This window comes from Poromitra crassiceps (genome assembly GCF_964638095.1).
Source record: "Poromitra crassiceps genome assembly, chromosome: 10".
In the NCBI taxonomy this organism is placed as follows: Eukaryota; Metazoa; Chordata; class Actinopteri; order Beryciformes; family Melamphaidae; genus Poromitra; species Poromitra crassiceps.
The window spans coordinates 2,165,817-2,190,019 of NC_139631.1; the positions used below are offsets into that span (position 1 = coordinate 2,165,817).

Sequence of the window (24,203 nt, forward strand, 5' to 3'; positions counted from 1 at the left end):
GCAGCAAGTCTCAGCTATTTCATTAAAAAATATTATATAATTATACAAACGTTTGCCCTCAAAACGATCACTTCTGGCCCATATAATAGTGTGGCAGTAGTGTGTTTATGTTGAGAGACGCTGCACCCTGTGTGTATTTTAGTGATAGGACATTGTTTTGCTGTTAGGTTTATGTGGTCGAGCGAGGTTGTGTTTATGTGGAGAGAGAGAGCGCTGATAAACGAACGTTCAAACGCAGCGATGGTCAGGTAACACAAAGCTGCCCCTTGTTAGCTCAATACAGTTGAAATTCATTCCATTAAAAAATATATTTTTCTAGACACATATTTAGCTCTACATCAACGAACTTCATATTTAGCTTTAGCTAATCGCTCCCTGGCTGCTAACATAACAGTTTTACACGCTGTTCGACTTCCAGGTCAAAGAACGTCAGCGCATGCGCTAATCGCATGCGCGATATGGTTGTCCGCATAATTGAGAACTGGTCGTCCGATCTACTTCCCACTTGGCGACTGTATTGCTGCTGGGTATGCAAGGATTTGGTGCAATTTGGACACGCGACTCCAACTGGAAGGCATTCAATTTGAACCAATCAGAACATGTCTTTGCTTCGCCTTTCTTGGTGATGACATCATTATGACATCATTGCATGGAGTTGGACTGTGTTCTACCAGGGCATAAAAGGCCCACGGCATAAAGTCATAAAGTCGAACGGGCACTGCACTGGTCTAATTAATTCCACCAGTTTGTCAAATTGGTAGAAAAACCCAGCAGGTCACATGGCGCCTGGGCATTCAGCAGGTCACATGGGCCCTGGGCATTCAGCAGGTCACATGGGGCCTGGGCATTCAGCAGGTCACATGGTGCCTGGGCATTCAGCAGGTCACATGGGCCCTGGGCATTCAGCAGGTCACATGGGGCCTGGGCATTGAGCAGGTCACATGGCGCCTGGGCATTGAGCAGGTCACATGGCGCCTGGGCATTGAGCAGGTCACATGGGCCCTGGGCATTCAGCAGGTCACATGGGGCCTGGGCATTCAGCAGGTCACATGGCACCTGGGCATTCAGCAGGTCACATGGGGCCTGGGCATTCAGCAGGTCACATGGGGCCTGGGCATTCAGCAGGTCACATGGGGCCTGGGCATTCAGCAGGTCACATGGCACCTGGGCATTCAGCAGGTCACATGGGGCCTGGGCATTCAGCAGGTCACATGGCACCTGGGCATTCAGCAGGTCACATGGTGCCTGGGCATTCAGCAGGTCACATGGGGCCTGGGCATTCAGCAGGTCACATGGTGCCTGGGCATTCAGCAGGTCACATGGTGCCTGGGCATTCAGCAGGTCACATGGCGTCTGGGCATTCAGCAGGTCACACGGCGCCTGGGCATTCAGCAGGTCACATGGCGCCTGGGCATTCAGCAGGTCACATGGCGCCTGGGCATTCAGCAGGTCACATGGTGCCTGGGCATTCAGCAGGTCACATGGTGCCTGGGCATTCAGCAGGTCACATGGTGCCTGGGCATTCAGCAGGTCACATGGTGCCTGGGCATTCAGCAGGTCACATGGTGCCTGGGCATTCAGCAGGTCACATGGCGACTGGGCATTCAGCAGCCATCCAAAGTGTTTCTGAACCGTGTATTTCATTACAACCTCGCCGCCCACAATGACAGCCGTCTTATTTCTGCCACACACTCAGGAGGGGGCGGCGGGTACACCGCTAACCGTTAATCATTAATAACCTGCACAGTGCAGGATTTCAAACAGCAAATAAATATCAATTTATCTGCGGCTGCCTGTCGTAGCCACGCAGTTCACGTGTTCCTAATTACAACGCACTCCTGTTGCCTCCATTAATCCTGTTTATTCAGGCAGTGGGGAGAGGGAGTCTGCATGGCCCCACCTCAATGTGTCTATGTGCCTTTAAATGACTCAACCTGTGTCTTAGGGAAGGATGGATGGAGGATAGATTGTGAACATTTAGTTGATGCAATACAGCATTCACAATAGGCAACGATTTCATATCCTCGTATTAAGGCAGAGTAAAGGCGTGGAAATAAGGACTCCATCACTCCGCTGGTGAGAGCTCGTTCAATTGCACGCTTGTTAACTCCTGGTGAACCGACGTGGCATGGAGGGAATGTGAACCCGCTGTCAGGTGCACTACACTGTGTGATGCTGATGTGACGTCAGGTGCACTACACCGTGTGATGCTGACGCGCCGCCGCGCTAGTGAGTCACACCATCGCCAGCGAGTGCTGCCTGGCAGCTCCGCCTCCGGCTCAGCACGCCGAGAGGCTGGATGCACTGTGACTGTCTGGTGCCGCGTGCAAGGTCGTTGAGGGAGGCTCCGTGCAAAATGTGGAGAAACCATCCATCAGACTTATCACTGCATGTGCCACGGCGTATTAATCATATTATGATAAATATGTTGCCTCCTCCATCGTATCAGACAGCTCTATGGCGAGTGAATCTATTTGAATAAAGGGCAGCAGCAGAGCATGCCCTTTTGCCCAGAATCTATTTTTATTTTTACTTCACCGGGCAAGTCATTAAGAACAAAATCCCTGTCTACTTGTCAGAAATCACAAGGATGCAGATCTCCTTTTTACTTTTGACTGACTCCTGTGAATATAGCCCCATGTGACTGACTCCTGTAAATATAGCCCCATGTGACTGACTCCTGTAAATATAGCCCCATGTGACTGACTCCTGTAAATATAGCCCCGTGTGACTGACTCCTGTAAATATAGCCCCGTGTGACTGACTCCTGTAAATATAGCCCCATGGGACTGACTCCTGTAAATATAGCCCCGTGTGACTGACTCCTGTAAATATAGCCCCATGGGACTGACTCCTGTAAATATAGCCCCATGTGACTGACTCCTGTAAATATAGCCCCGTGTGACTGACTCCTGTAAATATAGCCCCATGGGACTGACTCCTGTAAATATAGCCCCATGTGACTGACTCCTGTAAATATAGCCCCATGTGACTGACTCCTGTAAATATAGCCCCATGGGACTGACTCCTGTAAATATAGCCCCATGTGACTGACTCCTGTAAATATAGCCCCATGGGACTGACTCCTGTAAATATATCCTGTAAATATAGCCCCATGGGACTGACTCCTGTAAATATAGCCCCATGGGACTGACTCCTGTAAATATAGCCCCATGTGACTGACTCCTGTAAATATAGCCCCGTGTGACTGACTCCTGTAAATATAGCCCCATGTGACTGACTCCTGTAAATATAGCCCCGTGTGACTGACTCCTGTAAATATAGCCCCATGTGACTGACTCCTGTGAATATAGCCCCATGGGACTGACTCCTGTAAATATAGCCCCATGGGACTGACTCCTGTGAATATAGCCCCATGGGACTGACTCCTGTAAATATAGCCCCATGTGACTGACTCCTGTAAATATAGCCCCGTGTGACTGACTCCTGTAAATATAGCCCCATGGGACTGACTCCTGTAAATATAGCCCCATGTGACTGACTCCTGTGAATATAGCCCCATGGGACTGACTCCTGTAAATATAGCCCCATGGGACTGACTCCTGTAAATATAGCCCAGTGTGACTGACTCCTGTAAATATAGCCCCGTGTGACTGACTCCTGTAAATATAGCCCTGTGTGACTGACTCCTGTAAATATAGCCCCATGGGACTGACTCCTGTAAATATAGCCCCATGGGACTGACTCCTGTAAATATAGCCCCATGTGACTGACTCCTGTAAATATAGCCCCATGGGACTGACTCCTGTAAATATAGCCCCATGGGACTGACTCCTGTAAATATAGCCCCATGTGACTGACTCCTGTAAATATAGCCCCGTGTGACTGACTCCTGTAAATATAGCCCCATGTGACTGACTCCTGTAAATATAGCCCCGTGTGACTGACTCCCTGTAAATATAGCCCCATGTGACTGACTCCTGTAAATATAGCCCCGTGTGACTGACTCCTGTAAATATAGCCCCATGGGACTGACTCCTGTAAATATAGCCCCATGTGACTGACTCCTGTAAATATAGCCCCGTGTGACTGACTCCTGTAAATATAGCCCCGTGTGACTGACTCCTGTAAATATAGCCCCGTGTGACTGACTCCTGTAAATATAGCCCCGTGTGACTGACTCCTGTAAATATAGCCCCATGTGACTGACTCCTGTAAATATAGCCCCATGTGACTGACTCCTGTAAATATAGCCCCATGTGACTGACTCCTGTAAATATAGCCCTGTGTGACTGACTCCTGTAAATATAGCCCCATGTGACTGACTCCTGTAAATATAGCCCCGTGTGACTGACTCCTGTAAATATAGCCCCATGGGACTGACTCCTGTAAATATAGCCCCGTGTGACTGACTCCTGTAAATATAGCCCCGTGTGACTGACTCCTGTAAATATAGCCCCGTGTGACTGACTCCTGTAAATATAGCCCCGTGTGACTGACTCCTGTAAATATAGCCCCGTGTGACTGACTCCTGTAAATATAGCCCCGTGGGACTGACTCCTGTAAATATAGCCCCATGTGACTGACTCCTGTAAATATAGCCCCATGTGACTGACTCCTGTAAATATAGCCCCGTGTGACTGACTCCTGTAAATATAGCCCCGTGTGACTGACTCCTGTAAATATAGCCCCATGGGACTGACTCCTGTAAATATAGCCCCATGGGACTGACTCCTGTAAATATAGCCCCGTGTGACTGACTCCTGTAAATATAGCCCCGTGGGACTGACTCCTGTAAATATAGCCCCATGTGACTGACTCCTGTAAATATAGCCCCATGTGACTGACTCCTGTAAATATAGCCCCATGGGACTGAAGGTCCTTGCACATAGAGTCCGTTTTTTCGTCCGAAATTGACGCACGAAAAAAATAAAAATACGACCTCATTTGTGTCAATCATCATTGACACACCGAGTCCGACAATTACGTCCGTCATTTAAGTTTTCGGACGAGGTTCGATTTTCTGCGTTTTTCCGCATCCATGAAATCGTTTTGACAGGTGTTTGACCACCCAGAGCTGCCGTAGTGTTGCTATTCACAATGAAAAATGGCATCTGAGAAGTTAATTCAGTTCGTCTCCCAGCACAAAGCATTTTATGGCAAAGCAGGAATACAGAGATTCGGAATTAAAAGACAGAATGTGCTGGGTGATTGCAGACCAGCTTGGAATGCAGGACGCGGTGTGTGTGTGTGTGTGTGTGTGTGTGTGTATGGGGAAGGGGGGGGGGGGGAGGAGAGAGACAGAGAGCCACACAGACACACTGCCAGTTGTGGATCAATAGGATCGCGGTAGTTTTCTTTTCGTTGCGAATCTTCGCAACGAATATTGGATAATTAACGCATCGGACTCAGTGGGCAAGGTATCTGTGCGTGACGTGTTTTTTTCGGATGACGGATTAAAAAAACGCAGCGAACAATTCGGACTCTGTGTGCAAGAACCTTGACTCCTGTAAATATAGCCCCATGTGACTGACTCCTGTAAATATAGCCCCATGGGACTGACTCCTGTAAATATATCCTGTAAATATAGCCCCATGGGACTGACTCCTGTAAATATAGCCCCATGGGACTGACTCCTGTAAATATAGCCCCATGTGACTGACTCCTGTAAATATAGCCCCGTGTGACTGACTCCTGTAAATATAGCCCCATGTGACTGACTCCTGTAAATATAGCCCCGTGTGACTGACTCCTGTAAATATAGCCCCATGTGACTGACTCCTGTAAATATAGCCCCGTGTGACTGACTCCTGTAAATATAGCCCCATGTGACTGACTCCTGTAAATATAGCCCCCCCGTGTGAAAGCAAATCCCAGGCGTCAAAACAAAACAGAGGCGGCAGGTTATCAAAGGAAGGCGGGGAGAGTGAAGTGCATAGAATTCAGCGACAGCATGTGAGCTAACTCAAAGGATTTTTTTTTTTTTTGCCGACGGAGCCTCGACATATAAAAGGTGTGTGTGTGTGTGTGTGCATGTGTGCGTGCGTGTGTGCTTGTGTGCACGTGTGTGCATGCGTGTGTGTGTGCGTGCTTGTGTGTGTGTGTGCGCGCGTGTGTGGGTGTGCGCGCGCGCGTGTGAACATGAGAAAACGATGAGGATGGTGCAGCAGGTCGTGCGGGGGCACGAGAGTCGCATCCATTTTTCAGCGAGAGCAGATGGGGAAACAGATGAGGGAACCACCGGGGTATCAATTATCATCAGTAATGCACGATGCAACCCCTCCTCCCTGAGGGCTGCTTGTTGGCTGCAGGAGGAGCACTGTCTCCGGGCCGCTCGCTCGTGTTAAGTCTGTCTGTGTGATGGCCGTAACCTGGGGCGATCAAGGTGCGGTGGAAGGCGAGGGTCAAAGGTCACAGCCTTCAGAGACAGGTGGCAGACTCGACTCTCAATCAGATTCGACTCTCAATCAGAGCCTTGTACACAGTTTCTAGAATAGCTTTGGCTTACGTTGAAACGGTGACATCTTCTAAGAAGATAACAGCGCTGTAAACATATCTTGTATATACTGTACCTACTGTACAGTATGTTGTCTTCAGAGAGTTAAGCTGAATTGGCTGAACTGCAGCCAGGGACGCCGTCGACAATTTATAACCCAAACGTTTGGCTGCGCCCCCTCCTCCATCCCTCCCTACCTGCCTCCCACACCGCTTCCCAGGGAACAAAAACCACACTCCATCTTTGAACACTGACAGGATGACAGGCTCAAATTAGGTGCCAATTACAAGCGTTTCAGTGACTTGTTTGGTGGTAAACCAGAGCGACAGCCACACATTGGACTGAGACCCCCACAAGTCATTTCATAACGTGGAAGAAGCCCAGAGCCCGCTGGTAAACTAACACAGAAATACACACCATTTTGAGCTTCGTCTCCCTCTTTAATTACCATCATCCACACCTGTAACAGCGCTCGGCTCTGTGTCCTGCGTAGAGTCATTTAAACCCGAGATGTCTTTTTCTTCCGTTCTGCCCAAAGGCCACAATTTAAAGAGACACACGAAGGAAAACGTATTAACGATAAACCCTTACTCACAAGGGTCATTCTGCTAAAAAAGTGCTGCCTCAGTGAGAATAGCCAGGGCTTATATGCACTGCTCGGCCTGGCAGCACATCAGAAATGCCCTAGGGAAGAAGACTAAGCTACATCTTTCATGGAGAGTCATCTAAGATGACAGCACCTGTACTGGAAACATAAAACACAGAGCATCAAAGGCAAGGTCAAAGGTCGAGGGAAGCCAGAGGGAAGGGGGCGAGACCTCGCTGTACTGAACACGACCCGTCCGTACCAGCCACTGTTGAACTCCACGTGGGCGTCGAAGAAGCCCACGACGGGCGCCGTGGCGGCGTTCCAGCCGTGTATCCTGGCCCGGATCAGGCCCTCGCGCTTGCTGTTCCTCACGATCTTCACCAGGCCCGGGTAGCGCTTGTTCACGTACTGGTCCAGGTTGAATTTCAGCTCCACTGCAAGAGGCAGAAGAGAGAGAGAGAATTCTGGTCTAAGCCACATCCAAACAACAGTGTGACAACATTAACCAGGCAGCTATGGTCAATGACAATGATGATGCATTTTTAAAGACGGTGCCTCCAAATGGCATGGTAATCATTTTGAAATGTCTGTTTACCAAAGCATGATTGCTTTATTCCAAATGATACCAAAGGGACAAGAGAGGCCAACGATTGGTGAGTCCAGTTTGATTTGTTATTGTCCTGTGGAAAGTGACCGCAATTTCATTTCAAGATATTACATCAAATATTTTACCTTGAGCAACTTTATTGTCTTTTTAAACTAGATGGATATTCAGAAAGGCAGCGCTCAATCGATTTGCCCCTGAGTTTTACGCCAGAGCAATTGGCACCATCTTTTGGCAATGCCTCAAGGACGACACACAGCAGCAGTTCAACTTTCTGCTACACAGTGTGACTATATATCTGCTGATGACCTTACTCCAGCTGGATTATAACATCTCTTCTGAACTACACAGTGTGACTATATATCTGCTGCTGTCTTTACTCCAGCTGAAATATAACATTTTCTCTGAACTACACAGTGTGACTATATACATTTATCTGCTGATGACGTTACTCCAGCTAGGGATGCACCGATCCACTTTTTTCACTTCCGATCCGATTCCGATACCTGAATTTGGATATCTGCCGATACCGATATTATGCCGATACCAATATTTTTCTTGAATATACAGTATAGGCAAAGATTTGGCCAATTAAAGTTTTTTTTTAAAAATATACCTTGCAAAAAGCAGACAAAATTAAGAAAATATACAAGGCAAAGAAGGATACTATTATACATTATTATACAAATTACGGCCAGCTGTGCGCTGGAATTGCAAAAAAAAAAAATCTGATCCGTGAATTAGTGCCATATCGGCACCCGATACCGATATTGGATCGGATCGGCCCCATCCCTAACTCCAGCTGGATTAGAACATCTCCTCTGAGCTACACAGTGTGACTATATATCTGCTGATGACGTTACTCCAGCTGGATCAGGACATCTCCTCTGAACTACACAGTGTGACTATATATCTGTTGATGACTTTACTCCAGCTGGATCAGGACATCTCCTCTGAGCTACACAGTGTGACTATACGTATATCTGTTGATGACTTTACTCCAGCTGGATTAGAACATCTCCTCTGAGCTACACAGTGTGACTATACGTATATCTGTTGATGACTTTACTCCAGCTGGATCAGAACATCTCCTCTGAGCTACACAGTGTGACTATACGTATATCTGCTGAAGACTTTACTCCAGCTGGATCAGGACATCTCCTCTGAGCTACACAGTGTGACTATACGTATATCTGTTGATGACTTTACTCCAGCTGGATCAGGACATCTCCTCTGAGCTACACAGTGTGACTATACGTATATCTGCTGATGACGTTACTCCAGCTGGATCAGGACATCTCCTCTGAGCTACACAGTGTGACTATACGTATATCTGTTGATGACTTTACTCCAGCTGGATTAGAACATCTCCTCTGAGCTACACAGTGTGACTATACGTATATCTGTTGATGACTTTACTCCAGCTGGATTAGAACATCTCCTCTGAACTACACAGTGTGACTATATATCTGCTGATGACGTTACTCCAGCTGGATCAGGACATCTCCTCTGAGCTACACAGTGTGAATATATATCTGCTGAAGACTTTACTCCAGCTGGATTAGAACATCTCCTCTGAGCTACACAGTGTGACTATACGTATATCTGTTGATGACTTTACTCCAGCTGGATCAGGACATCTCCTCTGAGCTACACAGTGTGACTATACGTATATCTGCTGATGACGTTACTCCAGCTGGATCAGGACATCTCCTCTGAGCTACACAGTGTGACTATACGTATATCTGTTGATGACTTTACTCCAGCTGGATTAGAACATCTCCTCTGAACTACACAGTGTGAATATATATCTGCTGCTGACTTTACTCCAGCTGGATCAGGACATCTCCTCTGAGCCTGGCTGTCATCACACTTTGCCAGGTAAACAGCCAGTGACAAAAATTGCTGTCAGTGTGTTGTTGGAGGATGGATGGCTGTTTGCGCTGCTCCTCCACACATTACCGCTGAGCCATCCACTTTGTATGGGAGAGTATGGGAGAGATTCATAAGGAGCGCCCTGCCCTGTCGGGCCATCAGCACCTATAGCTTCAGATGCTGCCCCCCTACATACATCATCAGCAGCACCTATAGCTTCAGACTGTGCCTCCCTGCATACATCAGCGATTGAAAGAGAGGGGAAAAGGCAGTCTAATCCAAGTCTCTTAATTGGCTGAGGAGACAGTCAGTGGATGGATTGTCAGTAATATCTTTGCGTCTGAAGGTCCTCACATACAGCTGGAACTGCCATAGGAGGAGAGCATGAATATGGAAGCACTGACCCTTGAAGGAAACTGGCCGGAGCGTTTGACGCCAAATTCAAGCAGCCAGTGAGTCATGGCAGCTCGGTTTCTGTCTGTCTGGCTCTCCCTACCCCCCCCCCCTCTCTTAGTTTGATTTTTTAGGGTTCTCTGGTTATGTTTAAGGACAATAGAGATGATTAGGGAAGAGTGAGAACAGACAGTGGAAATAATTAAAGCAGATTTTTTTAAATGTAAAATTCACCCATCTTATCGACCAAAAGTAGGGTTGTACCGAATGCCATTTTTTCAAATTTGAATATTCGGTAACACTTTACAATAACGTACACAAATCCTATAGTAGTTACTGATAAACTAACCATTAACTAATCGCCAGTTAATCATTCGCTAATGAAAAATTTGGCATTAGTTTATCACTAGTTAATCATAGTTAATGAGTAGGTAGTCATTAGTTAATGATTAGTATCTAATTTCCTGAGTAGAGTAGTTAATCAGTACCTAATGATTACTAAATTTCAGCTCGTGAATAGAGTAGTTAATCATTACTTAATGATTCCAAAATGTCAGTGCGTGAATGTATTAGTTAATCATTAGTTAATCTTTTTGTGTACCCTATTGTAAAGTGGTGCATCATACTCAGTAGTTTATGAATACTGAATCATTACCTGTCCATTAGTTACTCTTTTCGCACCCTAATATAAAGTGAAAGATATCCTTATCAAATAAACACTCCCTCCAGGTGAGATTCGAACTCTGAACCCCAAGACTGTTAAATTGTAAGTCTGGTTCTCTACCATCTGAGCTAACCAGCCTGTTACTTGGTAGAGCCATACTATAGGTCTGTAGAGTCAGAGACTAAGTATTATGTCCTATCCACATACTACTTTCTGTTCAAGTACTTATAGTTTTTAAGATATATTCCACCCAAATACTACCTTCTCTCCAAATACTTATAGTTTTAAAGGTATATTCCATCCAAATACTACTTCATGTCCAAGTACTTAGGTATGTTTCAGCCAAATACTACTTATGTCTAAGTACTTGTAAGTACTTGGACAGAAAGTAGTATTTGGGTGGAATATACCTTTAAACTATAATACTTGGTCTCAGGCTCTACATTCAATAGTATGGCTCGAACAAGCAACAGGCTGGTTAGCTCAGATGGTAGAGAACCAGACTTACAATTTAACAATCTTGGGGTTCAGGGTTCGAATCTCACCTGGAGGGAGTGTTTATTTGATAAGGATATCTTTCACTTTATATTAGGGTGCGAAAAGAGTAACTAATGGACAGGTAATGATTCAGTATTCATAAACTACTGAGTATGATGCACCACTTTACAATAGGGTACACAAAAAGATTAACTAATGATTAACTAATGATTAACTAATACATTCACGCACTGACATTTTGGAATCATTAAGTAATGATTAACTACTCTATTCACGAGCTGAAATTTAGTAATCATTAGGTACTGATTAACTACTCTACTCAGGAAATTAGATACTAATCATTAACTAATGACTACCTACTCATTAACTATGATTAACTAGTGATAAACTAATGCCAAATTTTTCATTAGCGAATGATTAACTGGCGATTAGTTAATGGTTAGTTTATCAGTAACTACTATAGGATTTGTGTACGTTATTGTAAAGTGTTACCGAATATTCTATTGAGGTTTTCCACGAATATTTGAATGTCTGCTGTAATGTCATCATGACAAAAAAAAAGATAAAATAAATTAAGTAAAATAATCCTTCAAATTTTTTATAAAGTGATTCACCGGAATACGAGCAAAAATATGAGTATTTTTGTTAAATATTTTTTTATTAATATAATTGCAGTAACAATTGCAGACTAGTAATTGCACTACTAGACAGTAGGGGTGTCACGATACACTCAGTTCACGATACGATACGATACACGATATTGGGTTCACGATAACGATACGATACACGATGTGTAAATTGAGGGGACATCCTCCACGCTATATATATATATACAGTATATATATATTAATATTAATAATCAAATATAATTTTTTTAAATTTGAATGTCAGCATTATGAACAAATATTCAAATATCCAAATATTCGAGGCCAGCTCTAGCGGAAAGTGCAACAGATTAGAGTGTATCATCGCAGCTACAGTAATTGCGTGTGTGCAGCTTACTGACGTGACGTCACATAAAACTAATGTACCAATGTATGAAGTTCCACCCTGCAGCTTTAAAGGACTTCATTGCACACACATGAAGCTCAGAATTTGCTCTTCCATTGGGGGTTTGATTTGATTTTCATTGACCGATTGAACTTGTGAAATTCCAGTTACGAGACAGTGTCTTTACCACCAGGCTACCCCTGCAGCTAAAATATGAGACAGTCTCTTTACCACCGGGCTAAACCCTGCAGCTAAAATATGATGAAAGCCATTAGAGTACAATAATTACTGGGCTTTGCTGGGAAGGAGAAAAGTTATGGGCCTCCCTCTGATCCTAGCAAATAGAAATTTGGACCACATCCATGGCTGGAGAGTTATGGAGCGAGGAATACATTTTAAAGGGACTGGCAGTGCAACACCGCAGAGGATAAATAACTATCCATCATACTGTGAATATAAAATGAATACGTGGCACGCCGTACAGCGAGCCGTGAATTCCTTGGGCAAAATGGAAGATTATTGAAAACCCAGTGCTAATGATAGATGGTATGTATTGAACATGCACTCTGGATTATTTAAACACTATGAGGCCTTACATTTCACTTATATGCTGCAAAGTCTGAATTATGTCCTCTCATATACAGTAACTGCCTTGCATGTGGTCACTAACCCACCAGCGCAGCAGTAGCCTATTCAATACAGGGTTTACACGTGTGTTGTTTGCTACGTATTTGCAAAGGTCTGGCACCTCGCTTTTAAAATAATCATGATCATAAAACCTTCAGAAGAGACAAGATTGAGTCCCGCCTCGCACCTCACTAAGAAGCCTTTTCTCTGCGTTTAGCGAGGCGGATTTATGGACTCGTCTCCGGTATCGATACCCAAACGGCTCTGAAACTGATTGCACCGATCAATCACACGCGGGGGGGGGGGCGGTGCGGTTACCTATCTCGCTAAGCCGCCGGCTTCCCCCGCGAGTGACGGGGGCGTTCGTGAAATATTCACATATTCGTAGCCCAAAAAAGTAAAGCGATTCTCCTCATCCTGGCCTAACAAGGTCTCGGGGAAAATAGCATCCAAATGCGGCGTTATAAGCGCTGCACTATAAGTGGGAAATTCAGAGGCGCTTTGTATTGGCAGCAGACCTATATGCATTAAGAGAGGAATAATCTGTGTCAGCATTATGGAGGTTATCCACCCTTCACACATTTAGTGGAGACAACATGACTGCAAATTGGTCGGCTCCTCTGCCCTCAGCCCGCTCTTAGTCTTACATCCGCTTCATTTAGAATTAAGCACGGTATGCTTGATTTTCTCTGAATTATTGACGGGTGGATTATGAAAATAACCATCAGGGACGCACTCTATAACTTCTATAACGGTTTCCTATCTGCTTCTTTCATTGCCTCTAAATACAGCTTACACTGACGGACACGCACATGATCTCCCTCTACAGCTACAGTACACTGTCTGCATGCCATGCGTTCTGAATACCCATAGCGTTTAAATGCTGGGCTAGGTACAGTGCATGTATCGTCTTACACTGTCCATTTGCCCTGTATGTGGTCCTGTGATGTCTCCGCAGCAACGCCACGAAGACACATTTATTGTTCGTGGCAAATGAAGTAATTTTGAAACGGATCAGTCCACCATCTGCAGGATACTGATTTTAATTGGACATAAAGCCAGAGAACTTCACCGTAATTGAACAGAATTGGAGAGAACAAAGTGAAGATCAGTGGCACTCGTACTGCAAGTGGCAACAGTTGCAATTGAGTTTTTCTTGGCAAGCGTTACAATTATGTCAACATAAATTGACAGCAATATGTTAATGAGCAAATCCTACATCTAGCATCATTAATTAGATTTAATATATGCAGTGTTTCGAGTAATCCAACTCCACTTGAAATGAACAAGCTGTGTTCAACTTGGCCTTCGTTTATATCCTGTTTTCATTATATGAATCATTAAGTTATCAATTTGCTGGTGGTATTTGCGGGAATTGAATTGTGCGGGGCTCATTAAGCCTTTTCCTCGTTGCTAATACTGGGTACCAGCGGTGAGCGGAGTCATCCTGACTGATAGACGCAGCTAAAGCTCATCAAGGGGAGTGTGAATTTACATCAGCCGCTCCCGCGAATAAACCTCTGCGCCACCAATAAATGTCAGCGTCTGTCCCGGCAGAGGATACGTGACGCGGCGACAACTAGGCAAACATGCTTCAGGAGCCTGATTCATTATGCCAGGAGGAGTGAGCGAGCCTGATTCATTATGCCAGGAGGAGTGAGCGAGCCTGATTCATTATGTCAGGAGGAGTGAGCGAGCCTGATTCATTATGTCAGGAGGAGTGAGCCCCGAGCCTGATTCATTATGTCAGGAGGAGTGAGCGAGCCTGATTCATTATGCCAGGAGGAGTGAGCGAGCCTGATTCATTATGCCAGGAGGAGTGAGAGAGCCTGATTCATTATGCCAGGAGGAGTGAGCGAGCCTGATTCATTATGCCAGGAGGAGTGAGCGAGCCTGATTCATTATGTCAAGAGGAGTGAGCGAGCCTGATTCATTATGCCAGGAGGAGTGAGCGAGCCTGATTCATTATGCCAGGAAGAGTGAGCGAGCCTGATTCATTATGTCAGGAGGAGTGAGCGAGCCTGATTCATTATGCCAGGAAGAGTGAGCGAGCCTGATTCATTATGTCAGGAGGAGTGAGCGAGCCTGATTCATTATGTCAGGAGGAGTGAGCGAGCCTGATTCATTATGTCAGGAGGAGTGAGCGAGCCTGATTCATTATGTCAGGAGGAGTGAGCGAGCCTGATTCATTATGCCAGGAGGAGTGAGCGAGCCTGATTCATTATGTCAGGAGGAGTGAGCGAGCCTGATTCATTATGTCAGGAGGAGTGAGCGAGCCTGATTCATTATGCCAGGAGGAGTGAGCCCTGAGCCTGATTCATTATGCCAGGAGGAGTGAGCGAGCCTGATTCATTATGTCAGGAGGAGTGAGCGAGCCTGATTCATTATGTCAGGAGGAGTGAGCGAGCCTGATTCATTATGTCAGGAGGAGTGAGCGAGCCTGATTCATTATGCCAGGAGGAGTGAGCGAGCCTGATTCATTATGCCAGGAGGAGTGAGCGAGCCTGATTCATTATGTCAGGAGTGAGCGAGCCTGATTCATTATGCCAGGAGGAGTGAGCGAGCCTGATTCATTATGCCAGTAGGAGTGAGTGAGCCTGATTCATTATGTCAGGAGGAGTGAGCGAGCCTGATTCATTATGCCAGGAGGAGTGAGCGAGCCTGATTCATTATGCCAGGAGGAGTGAGCGAGCCTGATTCATTATGTCAGGAGTGAGCGAGCCTGATTCATTATGTCAGGAGGAGTGAGCGAGCCTGATTCATTATGCCAGGAGGAGTGAGCGAGCCTGATTCATTATGTCAGGAGGAGTGAGCGAGCCTGATTCATTATGCCAGGAGGAGTGAGCGAGCCTGATTCATTATGTCAGGAGGAGTGAGCGAGCCTGATTCATTATGTCAGGAGGAGTGAGCGAGCCTGATTCATTATGCCAGGAGGAGTGAGCCCTGAGCCTGATTCATTATGCCAGGAGGAGTGAGCGAGCCTGATTCATTATGTCAGGAGGAGTGAGCGAGCCTGATTCATTATGTCAGGAGGAGTGAGCGAGCCTGATTCATTATGTCAGGAGGAGTGAGCGAGCCTGATTCATTATGCCAGGAGGAGTGAGCGAGCCTGATTCATTATGCCAGGAGGAGTGAGCGAGCCTGATTCATTATGTCAGGAGTGAGCGAGCCTGATTCATTATGCCAGGAGGAGTGAGCGAGCCTGATTCATTATGCCAGTAGGAGTGAGTGAGCCTGATTCATTATGTCAGGAGGAGTGAGCGAGCCTGATTCATTATGCCAGGAGGAGTGAGCGAGCCTGATTCATTATGCCAGGAGGAGTGAGCGAGCCTGATTCATTATGTCAGGAGTGAGCGAGCCTGATTCATTATGTCAGGAGGAGTGAGCGAGCCTGATTCATTATGCCAGGAGGAGTGAGCGAGCCTGATTCATTATGCCAGGAGGAGTGAGCGAGCCTGATTCATTATGCCAGGAGGAGTGAGCGAGCCTGATTCATTATGCCAGGAGGAGTGAGCGAGCCTGATTCATTATGCCAGGAGGAGTGAGCGCTGCCACACCTCCGCTCATCTGGCCGAGCCTTGTCTCAATGAGAGGGGACAGGCATCGGCCGTCCAGTAAAGGTCAAGCAGTCCAGCTCGCATGTTAAATCGCCCAACCAGAGCGGCTCCCACATCTGCACAAATGACCAGCACCCATCGCAATGGCTGACCGTACAGTAAGAGTTAAGGTTAGGCCCGATATCCATTTGCAGGTGTACTGGCCCGAATTGGACCATTAAATTAACGCTGCACTAGGCAACTGTTGTATGTTGGCGGCTACAAATGGCTAACCGTTGAAGAATTGAACTGCAATACCCAGAAATCCTGACGAGACGAGAGCAGCTTCTCTGCTCATTGCTCTTTTCGGCAAGCGGGTAGCTCCGTTTGTTAAAAGTGAAGCCCATGCGGAAGTGCCTTAAACCTGCATTCTGTCTAATGGCCAGCAGGGGGCGACTCCGCTGGCTGCAAAAATAAGTCCGATTGTATAGAAGTCAATCAGAAAAAGGATCCTGCCCTACCCAAAGGTCACCCTCATCTTCGCTGGCTGGAAAGGCTGACAGGACGACCAGCGTGGTCAGGTGTAGATGCGGTCACGGGTCTCCACATCAGCTGACCGGACATGACGGTCAGCACCCAGGTGTACTTTGAGCATATGCCCTCAGAGCCCTCAGTGTCCACTGGAGACTGGAGTATATAAACTGCCATGTTTGGCGGGTTTGCAGGCCGGGCAGATCTTTCCTAATACAGCAGAAACGGTCAGCCTGGCCCTGAGAGTGCATCCGATGACCCCGACCGACCCCCCCCCCCCCCCCGGCCCTGAACTGCCGGGGCGGGGCAGACCAGGTGATGGCCAGACCAGGAGGCGGGGTCATTCCAGATCATTAAGAGGAGGGACCGGCTGCTATTCTTCATTGCTTTTAAATGGCTGCCTGTTTAAGAGGCTCAGTGGGGAGCGGGGATGTGCCAATGTTGACTCTTGCTCGGCCTTCTTTCACTATGTTATTTATGCGCCCTTCTTCTATGCCAGCCCGGGGGAGGCCGGGGCCGCACACTCGGTGCCAAGTGAAGGCGGGCCAAGTGTCGGCTGAAATCTAGTTCATTGTCCCTCCCTCTCGCAACAGGGAGGCTTTCTGGGATACCCACCCGAGCGCCGTCAGCTGCCGCGGGCATCCCGGCGTGTGGAGGCGCAACCCAAACCTTCGCCCACATCGCCATGGAGACGGCACTATGCAGCAATTTAGAGAGAAGGATGAGACACATCGCCTTGCCTCTTCTTTTCTTAGCTATTTTAAAACCCAGTGTTCAAGAGTCCACCCGCAGGGCTTCTCTATCCCTTCAACTCACACTCTCTCAGCCGTCACATAAACACACACACACACACACACACACACACACACACACACACGCACACACACACACACACACACACACACACACACACACGCACACGCACACGCATGCACGCACACACAGACACACACAGACACACACACACACACACACTAAACCAAGCAACAGACACACACACCCAAATATGCACAAAAACTACAATAAGGAGCTTAGCTAATTCGATGAAGGTTTCCTGTTTGCTTTGTGGGATACTGACTGCTCTGGCTCCTTTGGGCACAACGCTTCGGCCCACGTTCCACCAAGCAGGACAAAAGATGAAAAATGGGGGTGACTGTCTCAATTGAATAAGCAAACCTCCAACATGAGACAATGATAAACTGTGGGTTCTACAGGTTTTACTGTATGATTTAAAGTCTCAGCGGATACAGCTGGACACAAGAAGCAATACCGTAGGCAGAGAAGGGAATTTATGCACCTGAAAGCAGGGGCGTACCGGCTTAGCTGTGGGTGGGCCTGGCTGGGGCTAGGCCCACCCACTGCCCACCCACTTCTTGCCCAGGCCCAACGAATCACGAGACTTTAAAACCTCTTAAACTCCGGCGTGCACAGCCGACCTACTGTCTTTCAGAGGTATGATATGAAACTAGAAAACCTAAAGGCATCCATTGGTACTGTACCAACCATGTCAATAATGCTTCAAATGTACTGTAGGCTCCATGTACATTTTGGCGAGGGGAAAACTGGCATGGCCTTTTTCGAGGGGGTCCCTTGATCTCTCACCTCAAGATACCGTCCGATACCCCAAAAGTCAGAAAAAATGTCCCAGTGGTCAGACAGGCCGTTTGTCGGACAGCCCGTTATCCTGCAAATGGGTCCGATCATGGCCCGTTGGTGCGAGTTTGTTTGAGAAACGATAATTCTGCTGTTTGTTTGTTTGTTTGCGAAACGATGGAAGATTCAGTCTGAACAATGGACAGATAAAGAAAGATAAATTTGCCTCAGAGTAGATGGCATTTCATTTAATTCATTATAAATATTTGGAATGTTTGTTTAACACAACGGCCACCAGGTTTTTAGCACCCCCTCTGTCCGTCCCTGTGTAAAATGTTATTTCTCAATATTAAGGACGGTCTAACAACAACTTCATTTTGATATTAGTTCAATTAAAAACGATCCTTAATAACAAACCAGAAACGTCAAACACACACCAGGAACAGTGGACGTGTGCCGTTCACAGCGTCAGGACAGCTCACATAGCAAACCTGCAGAGGTCTTCTTACCACTGTCACTGTTGTCGTCCACCAGGATGATGTCCTTGAGTAGGTGAGCGGGGGTGTGGTTAACCACGCTGTGCACGGAGCGCAGGATGACCGACAGAGCCTCGTTCACAAAGATGAAGACCACCGAGATCTGAGGAAGGTCCTCTGGGTACGTCAGCTGCTTACATCTGTTGAGGACAAAGTAAGGATTCCTGTTGTTAGCTCATATGCTTTTACCAGTGATCTTTCTTTTGGATCTTCCTTCCTGAGCGTTGTTGTCGCTGAGTCAGTATTGGATGGTGTAATTGTCTCCACTGTGCGTGGGGGAGCTAATGCCGCGGTGACGGTGCAACCTACCTATGATTACGATCGTCACTCTTATGCTTCTCTAATTGGGATCATGTCGAGGGAATTCAATTGAATCCAGTTAGATTGAACGTTAATGATCCGCATGGGAAATGGGGCCAAGAATACATAAAAGAAGAATAAAGATGTAATAAGTAAGAATATAGCACAATAAACCGCTTTGAAATGCATGAATGAAAATATGGGGGGGAAAGTATGGATTCTGGTTTCTGTCACCACAGAACAGACATAAGACACAGATTTTCTTTTGCATAAAGGTGAAAGACTTGTATCATGGGGAATATGAACAAGTGTCCGGAATCATTTTTCCTCTGTGCACAAAATCAGCAAGGCAAAAAATAGCACTCTTCTTCTAAGATTTCATCTGAAGGCCCACTTCTGTTTGATGGCAGAGCTGCAGCTCCCCAGGCCAGCGTGTGCTGTGGCTGCTGGCAGTACAGCGCAGTTGGAGCGAAACCGTGTCCCCGACAAGAAGCACATTTTCCCAGAATGAAGAGAAGAGAGTGATCATATTTTCAGTGACTGTTTCTCAAACAATACAGCATCAGGGTTTTGACAGGTTCATGACCAGGTTAAGATCTCTCTCTGAATAGCACGTCTACAGAGCATTGTAAGGGTTAGCTATGGAGCTATATTACCTTACAAGCAGGCTTATAAGAATACACAGTCCCTAGTGATGCATTGATGCAACGTGAGAAATCTGCCCCAAAATGGAGAAAGCCTCTTGACACCAATTAGATGGCTCATCCGTCTCTCTCTCTCTCTCTCTCTCTCTCTCCCTCTCCCTCTCAGTATTAGCCTCTCTCTGCCTCCTCTCTCCATTCCTGTCATGCGAGGACACCATGGTAACAGCTTTTGTGGCGCAGTGATTGGAATCCGATTTCATGTTGACATTTTCAATGACCCAGTTAACGGAATGAACTGCACACCATACAAATGAATACATGTTCACCCAGCCTGTGTGTGTGTGTGTCTCTCTCTCTCTGAGACACACACACATGCACGAACGCACGCACGCACGCACGCGCACGCACGCACGCGCACACGCACACACAATCCGAATCTAGTGACTGTCAGCTGTTGATAATATCGGTAGTGAAGTCTATCTGCCTTCCCTGTTATTTCCAGTAAAGCAACCGTATGTTACTTTTGTTTTTCCTTTCTTTCTTTCTTTCTTTCTTTCTTTCTTTCTTTCTTTCTTTCTCTCTCTTTCTTTCTTTCTCAGAGGCATACCGTAGCTTTGAAGCCACGGACGACAGTGTCGACTGGACAGAAGCGCTGAGCCGATTCCTATGGCAACTGCGAACACACGCGCGCGCACAGCTGACGTCGCGAATCGCACCGCACCATCCCAATTAGGTTACTAACGCAACGGCCGACAGACGCTTCCCGCCCGCTCCTGCTTTATTTCCTCATGTGCTCACATCTCTTATTCAGCAGTGTTGAGCTGTTATACGGCCGTAATGAGGAGGACTATTAGAACTGTTGTGGCTGAATTATTTACAGGGGATTCTGGCTATAATGAAATATGTGTTATATCGCTCAAGTTGACACAAATGTAGCCGAGTGTAGTGGAAGCAATTCTATGGCGTCCACTTTCCCTTCCTGCCAGTCTCTCAAAATGTCAACATCATCATCATAGCAAACTACATGTGACGCTGGAGTGACATATTTCAGCCTCCAGGTGGTGCGCCATCCTCATTGGAAGATAACTTTAACTCTCTTCAACAGACTCATAGGTTATTAGATGATTCGATTTTTAAATGTAAAAATCCACCGTCTTAACCGTTTCAATCACTAAGTGGAGAAGAGCGGCCTAAAATCTTTAAAAATTAAAATAAAAAAAAACATTCCACCATTTTTTTTTAGCTAGTGTTGTCATACAAAGTGAAAATGCCAACCCTTCTGTACCAATTGCAAGAGTTTGAATCTGATATCTAAAGCGCTAGTGTGGCACCTTTGTCTCCCTCGTGTGGCAGTGAGAATAATATGTGCGCTGCATTCATGTGGCGTCGGAAAAAATAGTTCCCGACCGTTTCCTCTGCTTTTCGTGGTGACGCAAAAATTGGAAACATCTACAGTATCAATGTGTTCTTTAAACGCTCTGAGCAATAAAATACAAAACAACTTCTTTATAGCATCCATATTGTTCCCACATTACGACTTAAACGCTCATGAACACACCGAAGTCGCAAGAACGACTTCCCAACTCGGGAAATAGGACCATCCCAGCTGTCCAAGTCCAAGTCGAGTATCGAAAGCATCTCCGTGATTTTTAAAAGACATCATTGAATAGTTTTATTCAAGTTTCTTTCTGATGTTGTTGTTATATTTGTTAGAGGTTTTAGGATTGAACTTATTGATAATCACGTTGAATCTAAGGAGCTGTCCATGGCGCTTTTGTTTAAAATAAATCACAGTGGTTGTTCTGTGACATCGTTCAGCGGTTTTCCTTGTTTCCATGGCATCATAGCAGTGTTGTATTTTTAGATATTAAACTTAGTATCGGCATCTTGCTGTGAACCATCTGAACTCTGCTGGTGCTGGTGGCTCTGGTGGCCCTGGTGGTCAGCTTGAGTCAGCAGCAGCAGCCGCGGGGTTGTGCGGTGCAGCAGAAGGACGGCCACAAAGCAGATGGATCCCAGCATGGTGCTAACGGTACAACCTCCTCTCGCCACCGATTTACAGCCACTGGTTCCTCTGCAGGCGCTGGTGTGTGTGTGTGTGTGTGTGTGTGTGTGTGTGTGTGTGTGTGTGTGTGTATGTGTGTGTGTGAGTGTGTGTGAGAGAGAGAGAGAGAGAGACTGGACTGTGTTAGCAGGTTCCCACCTCCTAACAATGAGTAGTGACACGAGAGAAACTGCCAATTATGTTGGGTGAAACAACAGATGGCATCTTAATTCTGAAATCAAGAACATACAGGCGGGACTTTGGTGCAATGAAATACATCACAATTAGATGCAACACACAGTCAATGGGATTTTTGCAATAACCCTTTCTACAGTTTTTATATTCTTTAGCCAGCACTCCTCTATTGTGCACGATCACTCTAGGACAGGGAAGATTGTCACATCAACCGCCACTGTGACTTTGACCCCCTGCTTTCCTCACTTTTGCTGGCTTTTAATATTGATGACCTCAGTGCTATTTGCAACATTATTGATTTGATTTTGATTTGATCTTTATTTATCTCGAACAGTCAAAGACAAAGAAAACGTAGCAGTTACATTATGATATAGTTCGAGAAGGGGCAGAAAGAAGCCATAGCTTATCTTGTTCGGCCCCCTCTTTACATTATCCAACTTAAAAATATGAACAATCCCAGCAGTTTACAGTACAGATAAAATCAAAGCGTATAAGAAATTCACATGAAAAATTTGCATTGTAAATAAAACAGTAAATGAGATTAAATTTAAGCGAATGAAAGTTAAATTAAAAATTTGTTGCATAGTAACAGATAAAACAAATACAAACACCATTAAATTACAAATAAATTAAAAATGCTATTTGCAACTATTTGCTATTTGCAACAGTCAGCTAAATGGAATGTAATAAGTTTAAGAAGGCTAATCATGCTCTAGTCTAAAATAATATACAGTACCGTACATGAACAAAAATTAAACGTGTGTTCTTTTGTTGTTATTATACTGAGCTAGTGAAAATAAAAAAAATAACACTAACTTTTGTTTTTTATTCTTATCATGCTCATCTGAAAGCATGATATAGCGTTGGCGCTATGGCAACGGTGCCGAGTCCTGATAGGCCGGCTGAGGCAGTGATGACGAGCCATTGGCTTTTAAGGTGGAACCGAGGAAAACGCAGCAGGCAACCCGGCTGAGAAGCACCGACATCTCAGCCTCGCTGGTGCAGATTCACAATCTGCAGCCCCCATCTCACTCGCCTTCCTTGGACTCTCCGAGCGTAATTTCATGCCGTATCATCCATCGTTCCCATCAGCCCGCGTGCATTTGACAAGAGAGGTAATAAAGGGGAAGCTACAGCAAAGCACAGCGCCTGTTTATGATGGAGTATAGGCCTATAGTGCGCGCGTCTATCTATACCTTAAGCGCCGCTCCCTCCCGCTCTGTATTCGTAAGAGTAAACGCGCAAGTGTGTTGATTGATAACCCGTCCACTGTATCATCTCAGTCCCTCCCCGCGCGATCCTGCTCTCCCTCAGCAACTTCCCTTTGTTCCCCTCGCGGCGTTCTCTATTGCCTCTCTCAATCAGCCTTGCCAGGTCTATAAATACAATGACAAATCTGCCAGCGAGTTTGAGGGGGGATTTTCTTTTTTATTTATTTTTTTTGCTTCCGACCCACAGCCGAGAGATGGCGACCGTGCAAAACAGGATGATGTATCTTTTGTCCCGCCCTGTTACGTGTCTCACAGCGGGCCCGCGTTTAATGACTATTACCATAGTAATGTCTTGTGAAAGTCAAGAGGGGGGATGGGGGGGGGGGCGAGGCACCCCCCCGTCGCTTCTAGCCGAGCCGACGTGGTCCTGAGGCTGCGTTTCCGCGGCGGCGAGATGGTAAAGTGATATTGTAGCTCCGTTGCCCTAGTTACTGGATCCAATTTGGGGCATCGCTCAACCTTAAATTTGTACCTGTCTGCGGGAGCGGGGGAAGCCGTGTAAGGCCGTAACAGGATGAGCGATCGACTCATCTGTTTGTAATGGGACTGAGCTCACTGGCCGGGCCGCTCATAATTTGACCTGGAACAAGCTTTGACAGAAACAGAGCGCCAGATTAAGACTTATTCCCATCACGCCGCCCCCCCCGTCTCCGCCTCCATCCAACCCCCCGGCCCCACCGCCCCCCCGTCTCCGCCTCCATCCAACCCCCGGCCCCACCGCCCCCCCCCCGTCTCCGCCTCCATCCAACCCCCGGCCCCACCGCCCCCCCCCCGTCTCCGCCTCCATCCAACCCCCCGGCCCCACCGCCCCCCCGTCTCCGCCTCCATCCAACCCCCGGCCCCACCGCCCCCCCGT

General features: G+C 46.5%; 1 protein-coding gene across 1 annotated transcript in view; it reads right to left on the reverse strand.

Annotated features, from left to right (window-relative positions):
- The window catches only part of galnt9 (polypeptide N-acetylgalactosaminyltransferase 9), a gene marked incomplete at both ends in the record, with an annotated part of 124,001 nt that overhangs the window by 76,470 nt on the left and 23,328 nt on the right, over positions 1–24,203 (reverse strand). Inside the window, 2 exons of the mRNA XM_083644032.1 lie at positions 7,306–7,480; positions 18,867–19,033. Of these exons, the coding sequence (XP_083500158.1) occupies positions 7,306–7,480; positions 18,867–19,033 (342 nt within the window). The remainder of the gene's footprint in view (positions 1–7,305; positions 7,481–18,866; positions 19,034–24,203) is intronic.